Source organism: Phacochoerus africanus, chromosome 1, assembly GCF_016906955.1.
Source record: "Phacochoerus africanus isolate WHEZ1 chromosome 1, ROS_Pafr_v1, whole genome shotgun sequence".
Classification (NCBI taxonomy): Eukaryota; Metazoa; Chordata; class Mammalia; order Artiodactyla; family Suidae; genus Phacochoerus; species Phacochoerus africanus.
The window spans coordinates 288,233,354-288,258,134 of NC_062544.1; the positions used below are offsets into that span (position 1 = coordinate 288,233,354).

Sequence of the window (24,781 nt, forward strand, 5' to 3'; positions counted from 1 at the left end):
TGGGGTGGGAGCCCGAGTGACCCCCCCCACCCTTGTCTGAACCTTTGTTCCAGAAAGGAGAGACCGTGAAGAAGATGCGTGAGGAGGTGAGCGGGGCCGAGCCGCGTCCTGGTCCTGGGCGGCGGGAGGGTCGAGGCCGGGGCCCTTTAGCAGCACTGCACCCGGCCCTGCGCGGCCTGGACCAACCCGGAGCCCCGACGTGCACACGCGGTTCAGGGGCCCCTCGCGGGCAGGCAAGAATGAGGTCCCCAGGCTGCCAGCGCATGGTGTCCGGGGTGGTTGGTGGGCACCCCCGTCGCCCCAGTGTACGCATTTCTGGGGTCTGCTCACCCCCCTCCAGAGCGGGGCGAGGATCAACATCTCGGAAGGCAACTGCCCAGAAAGAATCGTGACCATCACGGGCCCAACGGATGCCATCTTCAAGGCTTTTGCCATGATTGCCTACAAGTTTGAGGAGGTAGGGGCACCCGGCGACCCCTGCCCCTGACAAGGGGTCGCCCCGCTGGGCAAGAGTGCCTCTCAGCACCCCCCCCCGCCCCTGCCGCCTCTGCCTCCCCGGGGGCGGGTCCTCTGGGGGTCCTGGCCTCAGCCTGTGCCCAGGGTGGGCGGGGAAAGGGAGACCAGACCCGGGAACCCTCGGACCAGCCTGTAGAACCTACGTGCGTCCGTGCGTCTGTGCACTTCCATCGGTGAGATGCTTTTAAAGTTTCACGTGTTTCTGGGCTTTGTGAGATCGCTAAAAGTTACTTACAGACGCATCTGGTGTCTGGACACAGAGGGTGATCACGCTGGGGGGTGACTGTCGGATGTGTCCTCGGCCAAGCCCCTCTCTGCCCGCCAGGCCTTAAGGGCAGAGGTCAGACCCTGAGTCCGGGCACCCCCGGCGGCTGCACGCCTGTGGGTCCCCTGGTGTTCTCCAGCCACCCTCTCCTGGCCCCCAAGCCTGGCCTGGCCGTGAAGCCTATGACATCCCGGCCACCACGTCCCTCCTCCGTGCACCCTCGCGCCCCCCCACCCCCGACAGTGAGCCTGACGGGGCAGAGCCTCGCCACCTGGGGTCACGGGCTGTGTGCGCACGGGCCACGCATCTGCTTGCGCAGGACACGCGTGCCTCTCCCTCCCCAGGACATCATTAACTCCATGAGCAACAGTCCGGCCACCAGCAAGCCCCCAGTGACGCTGAGGTTGGTGGTCCCCGCCAGCCAGTGCGGGTCCCTGATTGGCAAAGGCGGCTCCAAGATCAAGGAGATCAGGGAGGTAACGAGCCCTCCCTGCCGGGCACCAGGCGCCAGGCGGGTCAGGAACCCCCCGGGCAGAGCCTCACCGTCACCGCAGCCCCTGGGGCTTGGAGCGCATGGGGGGCAGCAGAGCAGAGTGGTCGTGGGAACCCTGGGTAGGCAGTGGGCAGAGATGCCCGGGCGCCACGAGGGATGCAGCCGCAGCTCCAGGGCAGGGCTCTGCTGCAGGGAGGGGCTGGGGGGCTGCTGAGCCCTGCCCGCTGGGTGGAGTGTGCCCGCCGGGCGGACTCTCCGTGCATGTGTCCGCCTCCCTCAGTGGAGCCGGGGCCCTGCCCCACCTGGAAGGGCAGCCACCCAGGCTCGGTTCCTACCGGGAAAGGAGGCCCTGCGACTAGACTCCATCTTTCCCTGTGGCCTAAAGCTGCACAGAGACAGACTCTCACGGACTCGAACACCCTCTGCCCTCAGCAGAGGCCCCGCCGCGGTTCATACGCCTCCACCTGGCGGCGCTCATCCTGCGCCGGGTCTGCGCTGGCAGCGGGGGTGCCGGGGTGCCCTGTGGGTGTGGAGTGGGTGATGCGGGGGTGACGTCAGGGTAGAGTTCCCTCAAGAGAGTCCAGGAAGCACTGCTCCCTCCAGCTGTGCCCCTTTTGACGTCCAGTTTCTCCAGTCCACAGGTGCCCAGGTCCAGGTGGCCGGGGACATGCTGCCCAACTCCACGGAGCGGGCGGTGACCATCTCGGGGACCCCCGATGCCATCATCCAGTGCGTCAAGCAGATCTGTGTGGTCATGCTGGAGGTACCGTCCGTCGACGCATCCCGTCCCGGCTCCTCGCCGACCCGCCTCGCCCCGCGCCAGCTGCAGCCTCTTAACGTTGGAGGCAGCAAAGGCTTTGATGCCTCGGAGGCCCTGAGGATTCACGTGGGCAGGGTCACGTGGGGACCGCGCCTCGGGGGTGCTTGCCAGGTCCAAGGTGACCTGAGCGAGAGCTGTGCGGGGTGGTGGGTGCTGGGGCGGGGGGCAGCTGTGGGCTTTTGCCACCTCAGTTAAGCTCTTGTCTTCACTGGGATCTGGGGAGAGAAGAGAAAATTGGGGTGGGGGGTTGACCCCCCCCCCATTTCTGGAATTGGATGAAGAGCTGTTCGTCTCTGTGGGCTGAGGGGCCTTCAGCAAAGGGCTGGGCCTTAAAAATGCTGCACGTGTGCTCTGGAGACAGGTGTGAGCTGGAGACAGGTGTGCACTGGAGACAGGTGTGCCCTGGAGACAGGCGTGCGCTGAAGACAGGTGTGCGCTGAAGACAGGTGTGCACTGGAGACAGGTGTGCAATGGAAGAAGTATGCCCTGAAGACAGGTGTGCCCTGGAGACAGGCGTGCACTGCAGACAGGTGTGCGCTGAAGACAGGTGCGCGCTGGAGACAGGTGTGCGCTGGAGACAGGTGTGCAGTGGAAGAAGTATGCCCTGAAGACAGGTGTGCCCTGGAGACAGGCATGCACTGCAGACAGGTGTGCACTGAAGACAGGTGTGCACTGGAGATGAGTATGCACTGGAGACAGGTGTGCGATGGAAGAAGTATGCCCTGAAGACAGGTGTGCCCTGGAGACAGGTGTAACTGGAGACAGGTGTGCACTGCAGACAGGTGTAACTGGAGACAGGTGTGCACTGGAGCAAGTGTGCGCTGGAGACAGGTGTGTGATGGAAGAAGTATGCCCTGAAGACAGGTGTGCCCTGGAGACAGGTGTGCCCTGCAGACAGGTGTAACTGGGGACGCAGATGGAGTGGGGAGGCCCACACCGTGGACAGCACCCCGCTGCCCCCATCAGTGCTGCCGTCGCAGAGGTACAGTGAGCAGGACTCAGGGAAGCACACACACGTGCCTGAACTGTGGCCACGGAAAGGAGCAAACCAAGGAGACGCAGAGGAAACAGAGCGGAGCGGGAAAGAGCCTCTCTTGAAATTTTCGATGGAAAACAAGTTCAAAATACAAATTCCAACCGGTACCCAAGCTGCAGCAAGGTTAACCTAAGCGATTAGGAGTTGCTCTTCTTTTTTAAACTAAAATGAAGTCACTGTGCCTCAAAAAAGGTTCCAGTAGCTGTGCTGGTGGCCCGGCCACCTGGCCCCCCGAGGGAGGGTCTGCTCAAGGTGACGGCGTCGCCCACAGGAGTCAGCGGGGGGCAGCTGGGGGGCCGTCCTCTTCTCTGCCTGACTTGGTGTTAAAGCCCCATGTCCAGCTCTTTAGGAAAATTGGTATCTTTTTTTTTCCCCTGACGCGTCATGTTGTGAAGTCAGAAAGTTTCTCACACCCTGCTCGTGGCGACCGCTGTGTTCTCTCCAGTGCTGGCCTTGGGACCTCGAGGGGCCACGTGGGCAGGTGGCAAGCAGGCCCAGCCCCCCTCGTCTGCAGGTGCACCTCGGGGGTGGGGGGACATGAGCAGCTCCCGGGGGGACAAGGCACCTCCACATGGCGTTGCCTGGGCCCCATGGGCTGTGGGTGCCGGTCACCCAGGGCCACCGTGGGAGCTGCTGGGTCTCCTCTCGGAGGCCCCCCCTGACATGAGACGGTGAATGTTGGCACACACGTGGCAGATGTGACGGTGGCCGAGGGGTGGGCATGCAGCCTCCTATCATCGGGGTCACGAAGTTCCCAGGGTTGGGGCGCAGCCGCTGGCAGAGGGGGAAGCGTCGTGGCTCCGGGCAGCCGTGGTCCGATTTGAGATGAAGGTGACCGGCGTCTCGGCCCGGGCTTTGGGGGGGCCTCACCCTGGAAATCGCCCCGAGGGAGGGGTGCCGGGCATGCGGGAGAGCACGGCTGTCAGGCCGAGGCCCTGGGGTGGGGCTCTGCTCAGAAGCCCCCTCTCCCCGAGGCCAGTGGGGACGGGACCTGGGATGGCGGGCGCTGCCGTCAGCGGGGTCAGAGGGTGCCAGGGAGCAGGGGTAACGGGCTGGGACCGAGGAGTTCGCAGCCCACCCCCAGGGCCGGGGGCCGGGGGGAGCAGCAGCTGGGCTGAGTCCTCTGCTTACCGTGGAAACAGTCACCCAGTCACTCAGCATGGCTGCACCCCCACGTTGGGCCCTGAGTCTCCCCTGAGACCAGAGAACCCGCGGCAGAGGCCTTTGCTCATAACCATGGACATGCCAATGGCGGAGCCCAGAGTCACCCCACACACTGCTCAGCTAGAGGTCACGCCACGTGTGCAAGGTCACTCAGCCCTGACGAGGTCGCAGGGTGCAGCCCGGGCTGCGGAGTCGGTGCTGCGGATCGTCCAGCTGACCCCACGTTCCACGTGTCGGGGGCACTCTGAGGCCCCGCCCGGCTGGCCTGGGCACGGGCTGGGCCGGGGTGGGCAGTGGCCTCGGGCGTCCCCAGCAGGGACAGGCTGCCTGGTCCCGTGCTCTGCCTCTGACTCAGGACGCCCCTCCCCGCTCCCCCCGGACCCTGCACCCAGGGAAGCTGGTCATCCTTGGCAAGGGGCGAGGAGGGCCTGACTGCCTCTGCCAGGGCCAGGGCGACTGTCAGGCCCGGCAGGCCTCCGGCACCCGGGAATGTCGCTGTCCCACGAGAAGAGCCCTGTGCTTTCGGCCACAGAGGCAGCAAGGGAAATTGCAGCAAGTCGCCTCACAACCGTGGGGCATTTCACTTGGACCCTAAGCTTGTTCCAATGACGGCTCTTCTCCAGGCGGGACGGCGGCCGTTTCTCGCTCTCCTGCCATGACGCGGGCGGGCCCCGGGCTCTTCCCGGGACTGGAGGAGGAAGGCCGCTCCCCTCGCGGCTCCCGGCTCGCTGGGCCAGGGCTGGGGCCGTCCTCCGCCCCTCCTGCTGGGCCCGGGCCAGAGTGTGTGTGCAGGGGAGCTGGGGGCCGGGCCGGGCGGGGCACGCGGGGCGGGCTCGGCAGGAGGCCCCCCGACGGCCAGGCGGCGAGGCTGCTCTAACGCTCTCTCTCCCTCTCCTGTCCCTTTTCCTAGTCCCCACCGAAAGGTGCCACCATTCCCTACCGCCCAAAGCCCGCCTCCACCCCTGTCATTTTTGCAGGTGGTCAGGTAAGAGCCGACCCGCTCGCGGCCTCCACTGCCAACCTCAGCCTTTTACTGCAGCCCCCGCCGCTGCCCGTTAGTGCATCAGGTTTTCTCCCTTCTCACGTGCACGTCTCCCGCCCCGCGCGCGCCCGACGCAGAGCTCTCCCGGCCGCTGCCAGGCCCGGGGCGGTGTCCGGAGAAAGGCCCGAGCCCAGGTCCTGTGTGCAGCGTCTTCCCGCTGCCCCGGCCCGGCTCCCGCAGGCTCAGCCTGGGCAGCACCGCCCGAGCCTGGTTCCGAGGTGCTTTGAGGAAGCCCAGCGAGAGCCGGGACGTGGCGATTCGTGGGCAAGGCAGCCGGGACTGAGGGACGAGAGGACGGGAGGAGGCCCAGGCAGGGACCCGGGTACAGGAGGAACCCCCCCCCACCCCCGGCCCTTACCCCTTGCCAGCCGAGGGCCCAGCAGGCCGGGGACACCCGCTTCACACACCCGTGGTTCTGGCTGGAGCCGCTGAGCCTTCTCCCCACCAGGAAGGGCCTGGAAAAGCCCGGGGTCACAGAGACTCTGCCTAAGGGCACTGGTTGGTGTAGTGGGGCCTGGGGGGGCCCCCAGAGGGCGGGACCCACGTCAGGGTCCCCCAGCCGCAGAGGGTGGACTTCGACAAGGCCAGGCGGCTGGTGCCGGGAGGAGCTCTGTGTCCAGGCAGCGCCGTGTGTCTTGTTCGCGGGAGAGTCAAGACGGAGACGTCCTGGGGGCCCAGCTCAGGGCAGGTGGCCGCAAAGGACAAGAGGCAAAGGCAGACTTTGCCCATGGTTTTCTCTGCTCCGGAGAAGAGCCTCGTCCCATCCCCAGTTGAGCCCGTGCACAGTGAGGGTAGGCCCCACGCTTCCGCTCCCGCAGGGGCTGAGGCCATTCAGGGGGGCCGATGTCCACGGTCCAGCCCCAGGGGCCCCGCGTGTCCCCCACACGGCCGCCCTGGTCCAGAAGTCCTTTTCCTCCCCAAATCTGTGCTCAGCTAGCCGGTCAGTTACCTGCGCGGCCTTGGCCCTCCTGGGCCAACCAGCCCGTGATGATTCCATGTGGCAAAGCACCGGCTTGGAGCAGAAGGGTAGCGCCAACCCGAGTCGGAGCCGGGCAGCGCCCCGGGCCGAGCCCAGTGCCCGCCGCAGAGCAGGGCCGTCCGCCCACCTCTCCACCAGGCGCCTTTCTGTCTGAGCTTCGCAAGATGTGGGCGCCTTGACCCGGCGCCTGTGCCCTGTGGTCAGGGGCCAGTCTTGGTCGTCAGTGGGGGAGTGGGGTCACAGGACAGTCACCAGGCACCTCAGGCCGCCTGGCAGAGGAGACTCCACGGGGGCCCCTCCTGGCCTGTGCAGGACACGGGATACAGCTGGACCTCTGAGCCTCCGGCCCTGGCCCAGCCCCGTGAAGGCGGTCCCCCGGCCCAGCAGCGTCCCCTCTGCAGAGGGCAGTCCCGCTGTCCACGCAGGTTCGGGACACAAAGAGTCCGTGTGGACAGAACGTCTTTGCTGTTGCCGTCCTAAGATGGTGGCGCCCGCGCACCTCAGCCAGGACCAGAAACCATGACACCTGCGCGCGCAAAAGGGCATCAGGAACGGGGAGCTCCAGGCCAAAGAAGGGCCCTGTCGGGGTGGGGGCGGGCTGGCGGCACTGTCCCAGGTCTGTTTCGCTTGGGACGTGTTGGAGCAGTGCCTGGTGGCATCTGCAGGACACCTGGGAACTCGTCTCTCCGTTCCCGTGGCCCGCGCACACCCCGGCGTCTCTGATCAGGCTCCTCTCCCTTGGGGAGTGCGCCCGGGACCCCATCCAGACAGGGTGCCCCTGCCCGGCCCATCTGCTGGCCCGGAGCGTGGCTGGCCCGGGCTGGGGTGGAGCGGCCACGTCCCCGAGGCGTGACGGCAAGTCTCCGTCTTCACTCTCCCTTGACTCCGTGTGGTTGGTTTGGTTTTTGGCCATGAGTTTCTGGAAGCATCTTTGGTGACCGACTGTTGAGGCAGGAGGGGTGGGTGGTGGGAGGCTCTGGGCTCCAAGTCACTGTCTTGAAGGCCAGTGACACGAAGAAATCAAAACAGGGCCTCAGGAACCGCCCCCCCCCCGGGAGCTGCACCACCAGGAGCCCGCTGCCCCCCGTCAGGACGGCCACCCCATCCTCTGAGGCTGGAAATCAGTCCGTGGCTGATTTGGGGGCATTTCTTACTTAATTGGTGTTTGCAAAATTGCTTTTGAGTCCCCCTTTAAGGCTCTGTTTTGTCATTTGGTTTTCTGGGGGTAAAGAGTCCCCGAAAGTGTTTACTCGGATGGCTGATTAAATTCTCACAAAGTCAATACTTAGCCTACGGCGGGGGTCAAGCGGCTCGTTCTTGGCTCTTTCCTTTTGGGAAACCAGGGAGCAGGGTCGGAGGCCTTGCAGCCTGGTCCTGCCCCTCCCTCTGCCACCCGGCCAGGTGCAGCTCCCTGTAGCTCCCGGGGATGGGGGGAGGGCAGCTCCCGTGCGCATGTCTTGTGGCTCGGCCACCAAGGGCCACAGGAGGCTCGAGGCCAGGCCCCCAGGCCCTGCCCCTCGGGGCCCCGGGCGGGCTCACCCCTCCTGAGGCGGAGCCGGGGCTGTGTGTGGGTCCCGCGGCTGGAAAGCCCTCATCCTGCAGGAGGCTGACACGTCTCTCTGTCTCTCCAGGCCTACACGATCCAGGGACAGTACGCCATCCCCCACCCAGATGTGAGTTTTCACTCTGTCCCCTCACCTCCTCTTCTTGTCACCCCCCACCTGCATGCTGCTGTCAATTGCTACTAATATTAATATTACACAATAATATTAATACTGTTCTCAGCACTCCCACCTCTGTCGTCTCCGTGTGGCCCCGGATAACCTTTAACCTCGGCACTAACTCCTCGTGCGGAGGACTTGGCCTGATGGCAAATTGTTTTGATTGTGGCTGCAGTCTGGGCTTTTCTTCCGTACATGGGACCTCAGGCGGTGGCCGCCGGCCAGCCCTGTCCTGGGTGCCCGCCCCGGGTGGCGGGGGGGACTGCACGGGGCCTGTGCCACCAGCAGGTCTGCCAGGGGCCTCGGGAAGGGCATTTGAGCGTCTGGAGAAGCTTCGCCGTCCCACTCAGGCCCCAGTTTAAGCCAGGTCCACATGCACGATGTCCAGGCTGTCAGAGGCCCGCGGGCAGACGCGGTGCCCGTCCAGCCATAGGACGTGCCCCGCGGGGGGCCGCTCCCCGCCTGCTCTCCAGTCTGAGTGTAATGGGGCCAGTGGATGGGGACACCCACGGGCACTGCCGGGAGGGGCAGGGGCCGAGGCCGAAACCTGGGGCCAAAGGGCTTTTCTCCGCAGGCTTTCGCTCCGCTGGGTGCCGAGGTCTGCACGGCTGGTCGGGGCAGTGGGGCGGGGAGGGAAAAGCAGGCAGAAGCCCACCGCGGGGCAGGCCTGCCGCTGCTGCCGCAGGAGGCGCCGGGTGCCGGCCAGGCCTCCGCAGAGCCTCCCCTTTGAATCGGCAGGTGCAGAGCCGGTGGTGTCCTCGTGGGAGCCCTCAGGGCAGGGTGGGTTTTCAGAAGTAGCTGCTACCGCGTGGGTTCCATGTTAGAAATAGGGACTCGGCTCACTGTCGTTGCCGCAGAGTTTCTGCGGGAAAGAAAAGTAATCCTGCTGGCTTTTCCTTTTAAAACAAATCCTCACTGAGCAAAACTCACGAGTCCAGTGACAGAGCTGACGGAGGCAGGGCTCTGGTCCCGTGGGGACGTGCCTGTCCCCATGGTCCTGGCGCGCCGTCAGCTGTGACCCGGGGAAGGCGGGTGCCAGAGCCCGGGGACAGGGCGCGTCAAGCCCCAGGCTGAGCGAGTGCTAGCGCAGGTGGGGGCTGGACGGGCGCCGTGGCTTCTGGGCTCTGTGCACCCCAATGGAGCGCCCGCACGGGGTGACAGCCGTCAGAGGAAGCCGGTTCCTGCCACGCGGCAGGGGCCTGGAGCCTTTGAAAGTGCGTCTGGGTGAGAGCAGCGTCTGAGCCACCGTCACGGTCTGGCCTATGAGCAGCTTTACCCAGAGCCCTGCTGAGGTCAGGGCTCAGACCCACCAGCGTGGCCTCCGGCAACAAGGCGCTCCCGTTGGACCTGGTCTGAATTCCCGCGGCTGGGGCACCTGCTTGGTTTTTACGTAGTTGGTGGTTTTTGCTCTTTTTGTGTGATTTTTCTCAGTTTCCGGGTTTTTTTCGGATTTTAAACAAACGTCATAGCCGTTCTAATTGCATCACTGCATCTGTAGAAATTTGAAGCACTTGCTTCTTTGCTGTGAAAGGGCTTCTGTGCAGGCCCGTGTCCTCTGGACCAGCACACCGGGCCGTGAGCAGCGGTCAGGCAGGACAGCCCGACTTTGACAAGTGCTGCTCTTGCAGGAGCGGAAAGACGCGACTGTCACTAAAACAAAAGGTTCAAAACAGCAAAGTGACAGGTGACCATAGCCGGGGAGGAAGTGTTTTTTGTTTGGTTGGTTTTGTTTTGGTTTTGGTTTTTGCTTTTTAGGGCCGCACCCGCTGCATGCGGAAGCTCCCAGGCTAGGGGTCCCGTTGGAGCTGTGGCAGCCGGCCTACACCACAGCCACAGCCACATGGTAGGATCCGAGCCACATCTGCGACCTCCATCACAGCTCACAGCAACCCTGGGTCCCCAACCCTCAGAGCGAGGCCCGGCCTCTGGCCCACATCCTCATGGATGCTAGTCAGCTCCTTTCCGCTGAGCCACGAGAGCAGTTTCTACCTGTGCTTAATCTTCCGTAGGAATCTTTAGAACCTCCTTTCTTAGAACGCAAAGGTAGTGATTACAGGGAGTGCTGATTCGTTTTACCGGATAACTGAATACCCAGGTTCAGTATTTCAGCCGTGGTGGCCGGCACGCACCCCACAGTCATCTTTTAGCCGCCACGCCACCCTGGCCAGAAGCAGACCCGGACTGTGAGGAAATACATCTCTGAGAACCGAGCGTTTCTTTGTCTAGAATTAAAATGTGCACATTCTTCCTGCGTTCTGGTTGCCCTTACTGAAGAACCGGGGCCCACCTCAGCAGGCCTCAGCTCCTGGGCACGAGGAGCGGCCGGGGACTGCCGGCTGGCCGGCCGCCCACTGCCCCGCGTGTCCTGCACGAGGAAGGGCGTGCCGGCCGCCACGTGGCCGTGAGAGCCCGGACCGAGGCGCGCTGACCGCGTCCTTCCTCCTCCGCTCTCTGTGCCCCTCCAGTCGCGGCAGCGCGCCTGCGCTGGCGGGAATCACTTTCTCCCGGGAGAGGGGAGGCAGCCTCACGTGGGGATCTTCATTTCCAGCCTTGAGAGTTTCCACGTCCCTCCCTCAACACCCCCCCGTTGAAGGCAGCGCTGACACCACGACGGGGCCTGGAGCCTGCGCAGCTGATGCGAGGCCCCCCCCCCAGGGTCCACGGGGAGGAGGGGGGAGCCTCGCGGGGGCCCTTGCCAGAGCTGAAGGGCCAGGAGCCCACGGTCCCCTCGGCTCTGGATGTCGGCCGAGGGCAAGGAAAACCTGGGGTGAGGTGGGCGCCTTGTCGGCAGGAAGCCTGCTCCTTAGAGAGTCGGCAGTGGGGGAGCTGGACCTGTGTGTGTCACAACAGAGCGGAGAAGCCAGCAGGAGCGCACAGCCAGATCCCGGGTGGACAGTGGCCCCTGGGGCTCTGCTCACCGTGGGCACAGCAGTCGTGCCCCCTGCCCCCACGGCAGCCTGGACAGAGCATGTCCCCACCCACCGCAGCGTCTCCCTCCCGGACCCCTGGCGGGTGGCGTTGAGGCCATGCCGAGGGGTGCTGACACTTCTCCCAAGATCCTGCAGCTCAGAGCTGGGGGCATGGGGCTCCCCAGGCCCCACCCGGGGAGCAGGTTCCCTCCGGCCGCAGCTCAGGAGCCGGGAGGGTTCGCCACCCCCACCCCCCCCCCGGGCTGTGCTGGGGCAGGGCTCCCAGCCTTTGTTGTCACAAGGCCTGGGTGACTTGTTTGCACAGAACCCCCTCGAGCCGCCTGTACGAGGACTGAGGAGGGAGGACACAGACCCAGGGGAGCCCAGGAAGAACTGGTGGGGGGCGGGGGTCTGAGAGAGCGGCTCAGAGAGCTTCCAGAGCCCACACGGGCCCTCGTCTTCGGGAGTCCCAACGAACCCCAAGCAAGGGCCACCCAGACCATCCCAGACCGCAAGGAAGCCCGCGACGCCAAGCCCAAAAGTAAACCTTCAAGTAGAGAGCTTCCCACGGAGCAGCACTGAGGCAACAGCCCCCTTCTCAGCAAGAGCCAAGCCAGGAGGCAGGAGACATGAAGAAAACAAGAGGCCACCGACCACGCGAGGCTCCTGCAAAACACAGCCGGCCAGCCAGACAGCCGTGAGCAGCAGCCGCCCCACGGACACCCCCGCGGAAGGCACGTGACCCCGAGACCAGAGACGCAGACGGAGCGTGAAGAGGGCCGTCACCGGGTCTCATTCGCGTAAAAGCCCAAATCACAGGGAAAACACGGATGTCTTGACTTCAGTAAAATGCAAGCATGTTGGCACGTGACAGCCAACTGCAAAGGGACGTCTGAGAGCAGCAGAGCGGGGCTAGACAGACCCAGTGGCGCAGGGTCGGGATGCCGCCGGGCGGGCACAGCGTGCGGCCCTCGCGTCGCCAGAGGAGCGGCTGCCCGGCGCGGACGCCGCCTGTCTTCACTCTCACGTGTCACCACGACCCCAAACGAAACCCCTGCTGAGTTCAAAGTCATGACGAGCAGAACGTTGCTTCTGAACTTCCAGGAAGGCGCAGGGGGCGGGTGGGTGAAGGGAGAACTGTCCTCGCGGTGGAAGAGGGAATGAAACGAGGGAGACACGCTGGCCCATCAGGCCAGTTGGGATGAGACCCCCGCCTTGGTCTCCATCCACGGTCGCCGAGCACAGCGGAGGGGCCTCTCCAGCTGAAACAAGGGCTGTCGGACCTGAACTTCAGCGACACAGCCGACCAGGCGAGCCAACCAACACCAAAAGCTCGCTTTTAAAGGAAAATGCTAACCCAAAGAAGCGACATACGATATTACTGTCGGGGGAACCAGACCGGAGGCGAAGCCCCTGCTGAGAAGGGGCCGAGTTCCCTAGACAGTAAAGCAGCTGCACCAGGAAGAGGACCTGCCAGACGTCGTGGTGAGGCCCTAACCTGCCTCGTTCGGTTCAGGCCAAGCCGGCCAAGCGAGGCTGACCGTTGGCAGAGCCTGGCCACGCGCTGGACCCCGGGGCAGGCTCGCCTTCCCTCTAAATTGGACTCATCAGACGACTCTCCCACCACAAAGCAGCTCAGGTGAAATAAGTCATTAAAAGGTGAATTTTTAAGAACACTTGTCTTTGTTGGAAGGGAGACCGAAGGAGTACGATGAACGGAGAGACGCGCGATCTTCGTGGCGGAGACACCACGCGTCTCCCCCAGTCGCGGCTCAGACGCCGTACGTCGGCAGTCGGAAGCCGGCAGGCCGTCCTAAGTGTCCCCCGAAGAGCAAAGGCAGGGTCCTCGAGGCAGCCGCGCAGCGGACGCCCGGCGGGAGCAGACGGGGCCCATAACGGGCCGGCCGGGCAGGGAGCCGCGGCAGCCCTCTGGGTCCGACGCCGGGAGGCGCCCGCTCTGGGCCGCGCGGCCTCTGCAGGTCCAGGGAGCAGGTGGACGGCCAGGCGTGAAGCCGGGAGGGGGGCATCCACGCGGGCCGGGCGGATCTTCCCACGCAGACAGAAACCCCGCGCCCAGAGCCTCCGCACGAGAGACAGGACGCCGAGCAGCTCTCGGTTCACGGGCCGAGGGAGGGCGTCTCGAAGCAGAGGCGGAACCCGCAGGTCCTTGATGAGTTTGATACGTTACAGCGGCTAAATTCCGCTTCTCTGGAGGCTCCGTGGCAGAGGAGGGGCGAGATCGGTTCAGCACCTGTGGCCGAAACGGGCTTCGTGTCTGAAACACGGAAGTCCGCGTGGACCAGCGAAAAGCAGGCCAATGGAGAAACGGGCCGAGCCCCTAGCAAGCTTTCCACAGGGGACGAAGCGAAGCCCAGCTGAGCCCTCCTGGCCGGCCGTCCCCTGCTGTGGGGCCGGCCACACGGGCGCCTGGTGGGGACCCGTGGCGCTGTGTGCTTCGGAGCTCCTGCAGTTCGGGTGTTTGTCTTATGTTTTTGTCCTCAACGGTGACGTCTAAAAGACCAGTTTTGGAGAAATGTCTGTGATTTGACCCTCCTACCCGCCCTCCCCATGACCTGAAGGCACCGATCAGATCAGAAAGTCTGGTTTTCTGGGGTTTTGGGGCAGAAATATCTCAAAAAGGAGGAGGTCCCTGAGCACCTAGTGCAGCTCCCTCCTTTCCAGCGTGCAGAGGTCAAGTCCCAGAGAGGCCACACGTTCAGGCCAGGATGGAAAGGGCCTGCTAACGTCCCTCTGCCCCCACCAGCGGGACGGGGCTTATCCAGGCCCCACTGTCCCCGCCTGTCCCTCCCAGGAGGTCACTTTGCATTCGTGGGTGCCCGAGGGGTTATTTGCTGTGTGACCAGTTTCATAAAAAGCAGCAAATATGCTGCAGGAGAACAGGCCCGGGTCGGAATTGCTGAATTCTGGGTGCGAGGGGAGACGCTTCGGGCGTTATTTGCTGTGCCCGTGACACACATGGCCAGCGGGCTCATCCATTTCCCTGTGGGCAGGTGATGGAGACGGCAGGGAGGCTGTGGGTGGCGGCAGGGACGCCCCCCTGGCTCCCTTGCTCACTGACGCCCGCAAACGTGGGCAGTGCCTCACAGCCTGCCAGCCGCTCACACAGAGCCCCGCCTGTAGGTAAGGGCGTGGAGGCCCGTGGAGCTCAGACGGGGCCCGTCTCCCCAAAGCGTGTCCGTGCTGGAGCCACCCGGGGCCAGTTCTCCTGCCCCAGAGCCCCACTCACCCCTGCCATCCTGGCCAGCGCACAGCCATGCCCTTTGGGGACCCAGGAACCGATCAGAGAGGGCCCTGCTCCCATGGGGACCCTGCTAGCCTGGCCGTCGGACACACAAACACATGCCAGGGGTCAAACAGCCGACCAGGAGAAGAGAGCAGCCAGGCCGAGGCTCCTTAGGCGCTTCGGGTGCAGGCAGACCTCAGGCTCCTGCTGGGGAAGGGCTGGGGCCCCCGGGACGCCGGTCATGCCCCAGGCCGCAGTCCCAGCCCCGGCACAGTGTCCAGCGTGCGGCCCTCACGGCTCCGGGCCGCGCGCTTCACCTGGACGTTTGTCGTCTCCAGAGGCGGGCCTTCCTCCTCACCCCAGGAGCTCGTGTCCCCTCGCGGTGACCTCAGGCCTGTGCAGTGCTCCCATGTCCAGGGGCTCAGGGTGTGGCCCCCAGGCGTCCCCGTGACTCGGGCACCGGCTGTGCTTCCGGGGGAACCCTCAGCCCTGTGCCCCGACCGGACGCCCTGGGTCCTCACCACGTTGCTACGTCCTCAAAAGAGGAGCCTTGGCCAGGGTGCTCGAGCTGTGCGGGGGGTCCCTCCCCTGCGGGTCATCCGCCCGAGGCACGGCAGGTACAGGTACAGGCCACTTGTCACCTCTTGTGCCCTGACAGTGCTTCCTGGGTATGCTCGTCGGACCCCTTTCCCAGGGGCTGTCCCTGCCTCTCTGCTCAGGTCCCACTGAGCCCAGTGGTGCCAGGTCCACAGGGCAGATGGGCCGGGCAGTGGGTGTGCGTCAGCCCCCTGGCCGCTGCTGGGCCTGAACCAGGGACTCTGAGAACTGAATCTGACCCCAGGTCGCCTAACTGCCCTCGGGACCCCGAGTGCTGGGGGCGGCGGGTGCACCACTTGCAGGGAGGGAGGGGACAGCCAGCTCCGCAGTGGCAGATGAAGGTCGCTTGGCTCCCCGCCACATGCTGCACCTGCAGGGCCCATGGACAGGCAGCGGGCTCTGGGGAAGGGCCTCAGGGCCACTGTGATCCCGGGGGCAGGGGGCAGGGTGGTGGGCGTTTGTGGGGACAGGGACCCCCGCCCCCAGGGGCCTGCAGCAGACCCACTGTCCCAAGGGTTCAGCATGAAAGCAGGACGGAGGAGATCCCGGGGCTCCAGCCTCCCCAGCAGATTCTGCAGCACAGGGCCAGTGTGGTGCCTGGACGGATCTTTGTCTCATCTGGGGACGCCCGCAGTGCTCCCTGGGTGCCCCGCCTGCCGGCCGTGGGGCTCCATGGAGGCCCCGTCCTGGCCTCCGGACCAGAGTCAGGCCAGCCCCGGAAGCCTGTGCCCGCGCTTTCGGGCTGCCCTGTGCGGGGCTGGCTGGGAGCTGAGTGGCTGTCTTGGAATGTCCTTCCCGCTCCCCTGGGCTGGAGGCGCGGGCCCTGCGGCCGAGCCAGGCCTGAGGCCTAAGGCCGTGCCTGTCTCCAGGGTGGGAGGGTTCCCCGTCCACACAGCCCCACGCGGCCAAGCGTCGCCACGTTTACCTTCAGCTTTTGTTACTTTGAGTGTTTGTTTACCAGATGAGGCTCAGATAAAGTAAAGCGACCGCATGTCATCCCCCTCAAGGTCTGGGGGCTGGAGGACGGACAGGGCCCAGGCGCAGGGAGGACCCCGATGAGCCCCACGCCCCCCTGGGGGTCTCGCGCACCCCGGGCGGGGCCTTCGAGCCGCCTCCTGCCGAGGTGGAAGCCGCGGGAAGCCCCCCGAGCCGCCCCTGTGCTGCGTGGCGAGGGCTGCAGGGAGGGGAGCGTGTGTGAGTGACGGCACGACACGGAGGCGCGCAGGGGCCCGGCGGGTCCTGCTCTGTGGCTCTGGCCCCTCCCTGCGGAGCCCGGGGCCGCGGCCTCCGCACAGCCCGGCTGGGCCAGCCCGGAGGTGCGGGAGCCGACGGGGGAAGGACTCGGGTGCCTGCCGACCGCGTCCCATTGGCGATCCCAGGCCAAGTCCTTGCGTGCTGCTGCGTCTGCCTTGTGTCGCACGGCCCCTTCTCTCTATCTGTGCAGAGTGTTCCGCGGTTTTAATTTGGTGTGACTTGTACTCGATGACGATAACCTTCTTAGCTCTCGTGTCCCTCCTACCCCCAGCAGTTGACCAAGCTCCACCAGCTGGCCATGCAGCAAACCCCCTTTCCTCCCCTCGGACAGACCAACCCCGCTTTCCCCGGTACGTACCCAGCCGCCCCGCCTGACCTCTCTTCTCACCCGGGACTCTTTCCGAGCGCTCTGTGTTCAGGGCAGTGGGCAGAACAGGTACGGTTCTGTGGCCAGTGCCGGCTGTGCGGTGAGCACGCCGCCGAGGGCGGGCCGGGAGGTCGGTCTGTGTCTGCGTGGCGGGCGAGTCACCCCACAGCTGGCCTTCCTGTGAAGAGGGGGACCCCGGACGGGTCCCTGCTCTCGGCTGCCCGCGGGCCGTCGGGGAGGCCCTCCTGCGGGAGGCCGGCGCGCCCCGCAGCGTGGACCCCCGGAACGGCGCCCGGGGCGCGGGCCCCCCCGCCGGGTCCGCCAGCGGTTCCCCGAGAGCGGCCGAGCGGCCGGGCCTGGGCAGGCCCGCAGGCGCAGCAGTCAGACTTTGAGCTTCCCTAGTTGAAGAGACTGTGCTTATCTCCTTGAGGGCAAAACCTTAAATCTGTTTCTTCTTTGCTCTCCAGGAGACAAGCTGCCTTTACACTCCTCCGAAGAAGCTCCAAATCTGATGGGCCAGCCGGCAGGTAACAGACGCGCCCTGCCGGCCAGGGACCCGGCGGGAGGAGGGGACCCGCGCCGGGCCAGGGGCGGGCCAGTGGGTCACGGGCTCTGACTGTGCTCGGAGCACAGCTGCCCCATCTCCAGGGGCCCCTGCACATGCCGGGGCCACCGTGGTTTTGTCGCTTACTCTCCCCGAGGCACGGCCTGCGGGCCTCGGGAGAGTCCACCGTGGGGCGCGCTCCTGGGGTGCTTCCTGGGAGATGGGGACACAGCCTCTGGGCTGCGTTTGACTGCGGCCTTCCCGGCCGCGGCAGCGCCAGGGCTCCGGTCCCCGGGCTAGGCGGTGGGCGCCGCTCACCGATGGGCATTTGGGAGCAAAGCCATGGAGGCAGGTGGCCTGGGCTTGGCGGGCACCCTGTGAGGGAGGCGCCCCCGCCCCACCCACGTGGCCTGGATCAGAGCAGGAGAGGAGTCCAGCCCGGGGGGCGGCTGCGGCTTGAGGAAGTCCCGAGACTCCCCCGAGGCCGTCTGCCCCTCCCGCGTGCCTCAGGCCCAGGGACCCCAGGGGTCAGGAGGCGCCTCTCCAAGCTCAGAGCCCGGCTCTGACGCTCCGCACACGCGCTGTGGTCCATGGCGGTGCAGCCTTTAGTTAAGTGAACGCCGACTTTGAAGAATGGCAGTTGGAGAGAAAGACGGGTCGGTGGTTTGATTTGACAAACGGACACCAGCCTGCACACCGCCGCCTCCGTAACGAGGGGCCAGATGGGTGCCCACCCATGGTCCCCTGGAGAGCACCTGGGGACCCCAAGGGCCTGGCTTGCCCCGGACGCACAGTCCCCACCCACCCCCACCACGGCCCTCCCAGAACGGCCTGGGGCCAAGGGGCTCTGTTAACACGTCCCGTGCAACTCCCTTTCCAAGACCCCAGGGACCTGCAGTGCTCGTGTGCACACGCACACCACACGTGTATGGGCACACACTCACACACATGCACACACCACACGTGTATGTATGCACACACCACGCCCACATGTGCCTACACACGCGCCCCCCGGGGTGGCAGGTGAGGGGGGGTGGGCCGTGGCCAGAGGCCTGCGCTGGTTGCCTCCCGGACAGGCTGGTGACCCCGCGAGAGGGACACTCGGCAGGGGGCCTGGTTTCAGCACCTGTGAGAAGTGCCCTCCGTCAAGGGCTCGGGGATCAGGTGTGGCCCCGGCTCTGTGTCCGCAGACACCAGGAGCCACCGCAGACTCAGGCCCACGGAGCTCTTCCAGGCGGCGTCTCAAACGTCCCTGCTGAGTGACCATGGGGAGGGGGTCGACCGCGGGTGACGGCGGGGAAACCCCTTTGTTGAAGGACCATAAGGAGCGGACGCGGCAGGTTGGGCAGCTAGCTGGGGACGAGTTAGTGCCCTGAGCACGTGGCACCTGGGCCCCAGCACTGCCCCTGCCTCCCCAGCCGGGACACCGGTGGACACAGGGCGTCAGGTTTCAGGGACACAGGTGCCGCAGAGGAGGACACCTGGCAAGGGGTGGGCTCGGCAGGAGCGCGGGGCTGTGAGCAGGGTCGGGTCGGGCTGGGGCCGGTCTCCGGGGCCCCCGGGCTGCGTGCGTCGGGACCCCTCTGGGCTGTGTGGAGATTGGACCGAGGGGTAAGGCAGTGGCAGGGACCGGCGAGGGAGGGGCCTGGGTTGCAGGAGCTCAGGTTCTGGAATGTTCTGCAGCTGTGAGGGCCAGGCCTGCAGTGGGTGGCTGCAGGGGGAGAAGGGCCGAGCCGCTCGAGCCGCGGGACCCGCGACACCAGCGACACCAGCGCACGGGGGACTGGTGGGGGAGGAGCAGGGTCTCAGCCGTGGGCTGAGGCTGAGACTCCCCCTGACGAGGGCACAAGGCGCCCAGTGCAGGGGGCGAGGCTGCCTGGCGTTGGCCCCAGAGATCAGGCCCCTACGACCCCTGGTGCCATCTCAACCCCCTGCACTTCGTTGTCACTGACTCCAAAGCCAATGTGACCCTGCTCTCGAGCTCTGAGAGGTTGTCGGGTTTGCTGGTCCCTGAGCTGAGATCTATGGGGATGGGAGTTGGGGCAGGGGGTGAGCTGGCCTGGGCCTTGTCCCCAGCCTGGGACTCCAGGTCAAAGGCAATGACCGCCTGGACCGGCCATCGGGTCCCCGTCCACGCTGGAAGCGCTGCCCGGGGGCCTGGGTGGCAGGGCCAGAGGGAAGGGGACAGCTGGTGCCACAGCGGGGTCTGCAGAGGAGGCTGTGTGCCAGGGTCTGGGGGTGGAGAGCCGGGGCCGAGAAGCGAGGGGGCCGCCCCACAGAGACGCAGGGTGTCTGCAGACACCTCAAGAGTGTGCACAGCGCAGCGGGCAGGCGGCTTGGCCCGAAGCGCCCGGGACGGAGAGTGTGCCGTGAGGCCAGCACCCTTTTCCCCGTTCGGAGGGACCCTGAGGCCCAAGAGGGTGGCTGCAGCTGGGCCTGAGAGCCCACAGCCCCGGCCCCCGGGCCAGCCCCCAGCCCTGCCTGCCTGTCAGCCAGGTGTGGGCCAGGCGCCTAACCGTGTCCCCTCATGTGCCCAGGTCTGGACACCAGCCCCCCGGCCAGCACTCATGAGCTCACCATTCCCAATGATGTGAGTATGTGTCCGAGCCTCGCCCTCCCGGCCCCCTGTGTCCACCCCCACCCCCCACCCCAGGTGATGTCACACCCCCAAGATCCAGGCAAGGAAGGAGCTGGGGTGGCTTCAGGGTTGACTCCGATGCCAGAGCTGCCTGGGGAGCCCGGCTGCCCCAGGCGACGGCCCTGCCCTGGTTCAGGGTCAGCCCTGAGAGCAGCTGGCCCAGGAGCGCCCCGTGTGCCTGGCCTCTGCGGGTGGGGTTCTCACGCATCGGCCCCAACAGTGGGTCTGTCTGGATTGCGTGTCCAGGCCGTGGTCTGGTCCTGCCTCGGGCTCAGCTGAGAATGTGGCCTTGCAAGCTCCCCTCGCACGCCCGGCCGTCTCCAGCCACCCCCACTTCTGTGGGTTGGCCTTGATCCCCAGACCGGGACACGGGGTGGCTGTGGCCCACGTGCCCTCGAGGGGAGCTGCTCGGGGGCGTGGTGATGGCTGGAGATGCCGCCTTTCTGGCTCACGTGTCCCCTCCCTACCAGCACCCTGCCGGCCGGGGCACAGCCCAGAGGGGCCAGCGTGGCCTCGAGACCTGCGCTTTGCGTCTCCTGGGCCCCCGAGGGCACCGGGCGAGGCGTCAAGTGAGACTGGGTGGTCTCTTGATCAGTTGGGGGCAAGCAGAGCTGGGGCCCCTGAAGAGCGGGCGTGGGGGGGGGGGCTCTTCCCTCTGGGGTTGGGGGCTGGGGAACCTCCCCCCACCCGGCCACGGGCTGTGCGGCCTCGCCTCTGAGAAGGTCCCCCGTCCCTTCTTCTAGCTAATAGGCTGCATCATCGGGCGCCAGGGGACCAAAATCAATGAAATCCGGCAGATGTCTGGAGCGCAGATCAAAATCGCCAACGCCACCGAGGGCTCGTCAGAGCGCCAGATCACCATCACGGGGACCCCCGCCAACATCAGCCTCGCCCAGTACCTCATCAACGCCAGGTGCGGGCCGGAGCCGCCGCGCCGCCGTGCCCTCCCCGCCGGCCCGCCCGCCCCCAGGCGAGGGCATTCCCAGGGCCTGGCCTGGGTGGCTTCCGGGAGCAGGTCGTGGGGTCCCTCTGCTCTCCCGCGCCTGTGGCTGGGAAGACCCCAGCAGACACTCGTGGGGCAGGTGTCAGGGAAGCTGGCCGGGCCCGAGGTTACGCCCCTGGGGGAGCGCGAGGTCCCCGCCACCAGCCCCGCGGCCCACAGCGGGGAGCCCGGGAGCCAGGGGCGGGTGGGTGAAGCCTGGGCTCCCTGGGCCTCCCAGCCTCCCTGCCCTGGGCAGCCACACCCGGCTGGGCACGGGGGAGGCAGCCCTCGTGGGCAGGGTGACCCCTGGGCCCCTAGAGCTGTTGCCATGGACACGGACGTGGCGGCCTGTGCCTTTCCTGGAGTCTGTCGCCGGACCCCTGATGCAGTGACCGGCACGCGGGCCCCTGTGGCAGGGAAGGAAGGCCCGTGGCTCTGGTCCCTGGTCCCCAGCTGACGGCCACCGCGTAGGGACCTAGGGGACCCTGCGTGGTGGGGGAGGGACGGGGGTACCAGGCCCCGCGGACGCCTCCTTGTGAGACGCCCCGTGCCTCTGTCTCCTCCAGGCTGACGTCCGAGGTCACCGGGATGGGCGCGCTCTAAGGCCGCCGGCGCCCTCCACCCGCCCGCACCCTGTACAGACCGTCCGCTCTCGTGCAAATATGAGGAGATTTCTTTACTCGCAGACGTGACCTGAGCCCTAGACGCACCCGCCCAGCAGACCCGGCCGCATCTCTGAGCCGCGGTCTCTGCCCAACGCTGCTCTCCGCGTTCACCGCCGCTCCCCGTCCTCACGCGTTGGCATGCCGTGCCCCTGTCTGAAACGCCCCGGGGACACCCCATCCGTGACATTTTAGAAGCGTTGTTCTTAGTGTCCGTGTAACTCTTTCGCCACTTGGTTGGACGTGTGGACGGCTCCTCCGGCAGCCGCCCTCTCCGAGGCCACCGCGAGCCGTGGCTGCTTCGGGCTGCCCCCTCCCCCCATGTGGCCGCAGGGGCCAGCGCCGGGCAGGGTGCGCCTCCCCCTGTGTCCGAGGGAAGGAGCGTGGAGGGCTCGGGGATCCTGCAGGGTGAAGTGGGGGTGCTGGGCCCTGGCTTCACGGAGACGTGTCACCCGCAGCCCCAGGCACTTTTGGGGCCGCCTCTGCCCTGCGTCCAAGTTCAATAAACATCGCGCGCTGCCCTCCCGGCTCTGGCTCCTCTCTGGGCCCCTCTGCGCACTCGGACCCCGCGTGCTGGGGCGCTCACGCGGGAGGCTGGCCCTGGGCCTGGGCTCTTTCTCACCCAAATGACGACCCCACCCTCTCCCTCTCTGGGTGCGGGACTTGCGGGAGGCCTGCTGGCTTTTCTGCAAAACTCCTTGAAGTGGCAGTGACGCCCACCCCGGCGTCACAGGGGGGCTGTCTCTGCAGCCACCCCCAGGGGCATGGTAACCCCGGCGCCCCCCAGCCGGAGCCCGTGCACCTCGCCCTCGTGAGTGGGTGCTCTGCTCACCTGCGCTCCCCCGAGGAGCCCACTGCCCCCCCTCAACACTGAAGCCCTTTGGGGGGGACCCAGGACCCTGGCCATGGGGCCTCTTGGCATCAGATCTAGGGTTCAGGGGCCCCCGGCAGGTGGGTGGGCCTGGGAGGGGAGGACAGCCGAGCCCTGGCAGTGGCTGCTCTCTTCCCTCCATCACTGAGGGTCAGAGACTAAAGGAGGTTGATGGCCTGGCCCAGTTCCCCTCAAGCCTGGGTGGCTGGGTGGCCCACACACAGTGCCCGCCCCTCGGCAGGAGCGCCTCCCTGTCTGCCCGGTCGGAAGCAGCCCTGCTCCCCAGACTCTGGCTAGGCCTCCAGCGCTCGTCCCGTGTGCTCTGCCGCCCAGACTCACCCCCTGCCCCTCCCCGGGGTCCCCGGGCAAGGCTGGGTGCACAGCACAGCCCAGCAGCTGAGGCTGCAGATCCTTCGCCTGCCTGCTGGACACACCGGCCAAGTGCCGGCCACTGCTCGGGGCCTGGGAGGTGGCAGGGCGAGGTGGACACAGGCCTTCCTCCGGGCGCCTCGGTCAGCATCAGCATCCGGGCCGCAGGTGGCCAGTATTCTGGGTGAGGAAGAGGCTCAGACGCCGTAGTTGCCACCGATAAAACCAGCCAGTGGGAGAGCACGCAGGTGCGGTGTCACCAGTGGGGCCTCCGGAAGCTGCAGGCGAGTGGGCGTGGAGCAAAGCCCCCCCACTCTTCGGGGGGGGCGGCGGGGGGGGAGCCAGGGCTGGGGCAGCTGGAGCTCGTGCAGGAGGGACGGGGGGGCCAGGCGAGCCGGAGGCTGCCAGGCTAACGGCCGGCGGGGCTCGGGCCGGGCGGGAACTGGAGGCACTGCAAGAAAGAACAAACAGGCTTCCGGCAGGTCCGGAGGGTGCCGTCGGGTCAGGACCCGGGCTCTGGAAGGGCGGTGCCCGGCCAGCGGGGCGCTGCGGGAGAGGGCGGGGCAAGACGGGGCCGAGACAGGCCAGCCCCACCGTGGAGACTGTGCCCTGGGTCAGCGACCGGACTGCAGGCCAGGAGCGACCGCAGGGGCCTCCACGCGGGGCCCCCGGGGGGCCGGGGAGGGCCTCGCTTGTGCCTGCGTGTGGAGCTGGTGCGAGGCCCAGATGAGATGCTCGTGTGTGTACCGGCCGTGTCGCCTGCCCCGCCGACGCCCGGCACCCCGAGGACCTGGCTCGCACTTCCGTGTCCGCAGGCAAAGCTGCTGTGACCGTCCGCCCGCGAGTCCCCGTGGCGCGTGCGTTGGAGGTCCCTCAGGTGAGACCCAGGAGTGAAAGCGCTGGGCCAGACGACCGGCCGGCGTCTACTGAACTAGTAAGAGCCTGCGATGCTGTTTTCTAACGTGGTTGTGCCGGTTTGCCTTCCGTTCCCCACAGGAACGGACGTTCCAGTGGTTTCTCCGCATCCCCGACAACGGCCCTTCCAGGGGGTGGGACGTGGTCCCCACTGTGCTTTCGGCCGCCTCACCCCACGAGCATCTTTTCACGGGCTGCCTCTCTGCCATCCCTGCCTTCTCTGCCCAGGTGTGGGTTCAAACCTTTCGCCTGTCTCTCAACTTGATTTTCTCCCTGAGCCTTAAGAGTTCCTCTTGCAGGTTGGACATCAGTCGTTTATCAGACGGCTTCTCTGTTTGCAAATGTTTGCCTCCAGTCTGCAGCTTGTCTTTTCATTCTCTCAGTGACGTCTTTTGAAGGGCAAGAGTTTTAATTTTGATGAAGTCCAAATTATCTATTCATTCTTTTAGAAACTGTGCTTTTAGTGTCATATCTAAGAAATCTTTGACTAAGCCAAGTCACAAAAATGTCGTTTTACTTCCCCAGTGGATTGCCTTTGCTCCTTTATCAAAAACGAGTGTTGCCCATGTGTGCCGGGGCTCTCTGTTCCGTTCGTTGCTGTACTCCGCTGCCTCTCTCCCCACACCGCGCTCTTTGGAGGACTAGCCTTGTAAGTCTTAAAATCAGGCAGCATTAGTCCTCCAACATTGTTCTTCTTTTTCAAAGGGATTTTGGCTATGCTATCTTCTCTTTTTATTTTTATATGATTTTTAGAATCAGTTGTAGTTTTTCTACCGAAAAAAAAAAAAAAAAAGCTGTGCTATGACTTCGGTTGGGATGGTATGAAATCGCTTACTTCATGTGAAGCTAATTGACAGGCTAATACTACGGAGTCATTTGACCCATGAACGAGGTTTCTCTCTTCATTTATTTGTGTTTTATTTACAAATCTTTTGTCAGACTTATGCTGGCGTGTTTCGTATTTTCCATACTGCTTCAGGAGTTCCCATTGTGGCTCAGTGGGTTAAGAACCAGACAGAGGGTCTGTGAGAATGTGGGTTCGATCCCTGACCTCACTCGGTGGGTTAAGGATCCCACGTTGCTGTGTCTGTGGTGCAGGCCAGCAGCTGCAGCTCCGATCTGACCCCTTGCCTGGGAACCTCCATCTACTGCAGGTGTGGCCATAAAAAGAAAAAAAGGCTTCCCACACTGTTTTAAATGTTGTAACTTTCATTTGTAACTGTTCATTGCTCGTATATAGAAATACAGTGAATTTGTGTATATACATCTCATTTATTTTTTTATTTTCTATTTTATTTTATTTCAATTTTATTGTATTGCTGCACCCGCGACACGTGGAGGTTCCCAGGCTTTGGCTTGAATCAGAGCTGCGGCCGCCTGCCTGCACCACAGC

The 24,781-nt window shown here is 65.3% G+C and overlaps 1 protein-coding gene across 9 annotated transcripts in view; it reads left to right on the plus strand.

The window, feature by feature from the left end:
• Nucleotides 1-21,754, plus strand: part of PCBP3 (poly(rC) binding protein 3) — a 194,557-nt gene extending 172,803 nt beyond the window's left edge. For 4 of the 9 annotated variants that reach the window (XM_047798277.1, XM_047798287.1, XM_047798296.1 and 1 more), the window contains 11 exons: nucleotides 54-86; nucleotides 341-457; nucleotides 1,126-1,257; nucleotides 1,909-2,037; nucleotides 5,205-5,348; nucleotides 7,947-7,988; nucleotides 16,312-16,390; nucleotides 16,875-16,934; nucleotides 19,489-19,541; nucleotides 20,333-20,502; nucleotides 21,138-21,754. In XM_047798277.1, coding sequence (XP_047654233.1) covers nucleotides 54-86; nucleotides 341-457; nucleotides 1,126-1,257; nucleotides 1,909-2,037; nucleotides 5,205-5,348; nucleotides 7,947-7,988; nucleotides 16,312-16,390; nucleotides 16,875-16,934; nucleotides 19,489-19,541; nucleotides 20,333-20,502; nucleotides 21,138-21,174 — 996 coding nt within the window. In that variant the 3' untranslated portion in view covers nucleotides 21,175-21,754. The remainder of the gene's footprint in view (nucleotides 1-53; nucleotides 87-340; nucleotides 458-1,125; nucleotides 1,258-1,908; nucleotides 2,038-5,204; nucleotides 5,349-7,946; nucleotides 7,989-16,311; nucleotides 16,391-16,874; nucleotides 16,935-19,488; nucleotides 19,542-20,332; nucleotides 20,503-21,137) is intronic. The other 5 variants (XM_047798304.1, XM_047798309.1, XM_047798318.1 and 2 more) reach the window with 5 other exon arrangements.
• The last annotated feature ends 3,027 nt before the right edge of the window (nucleotides 21,755-24,781 follow it).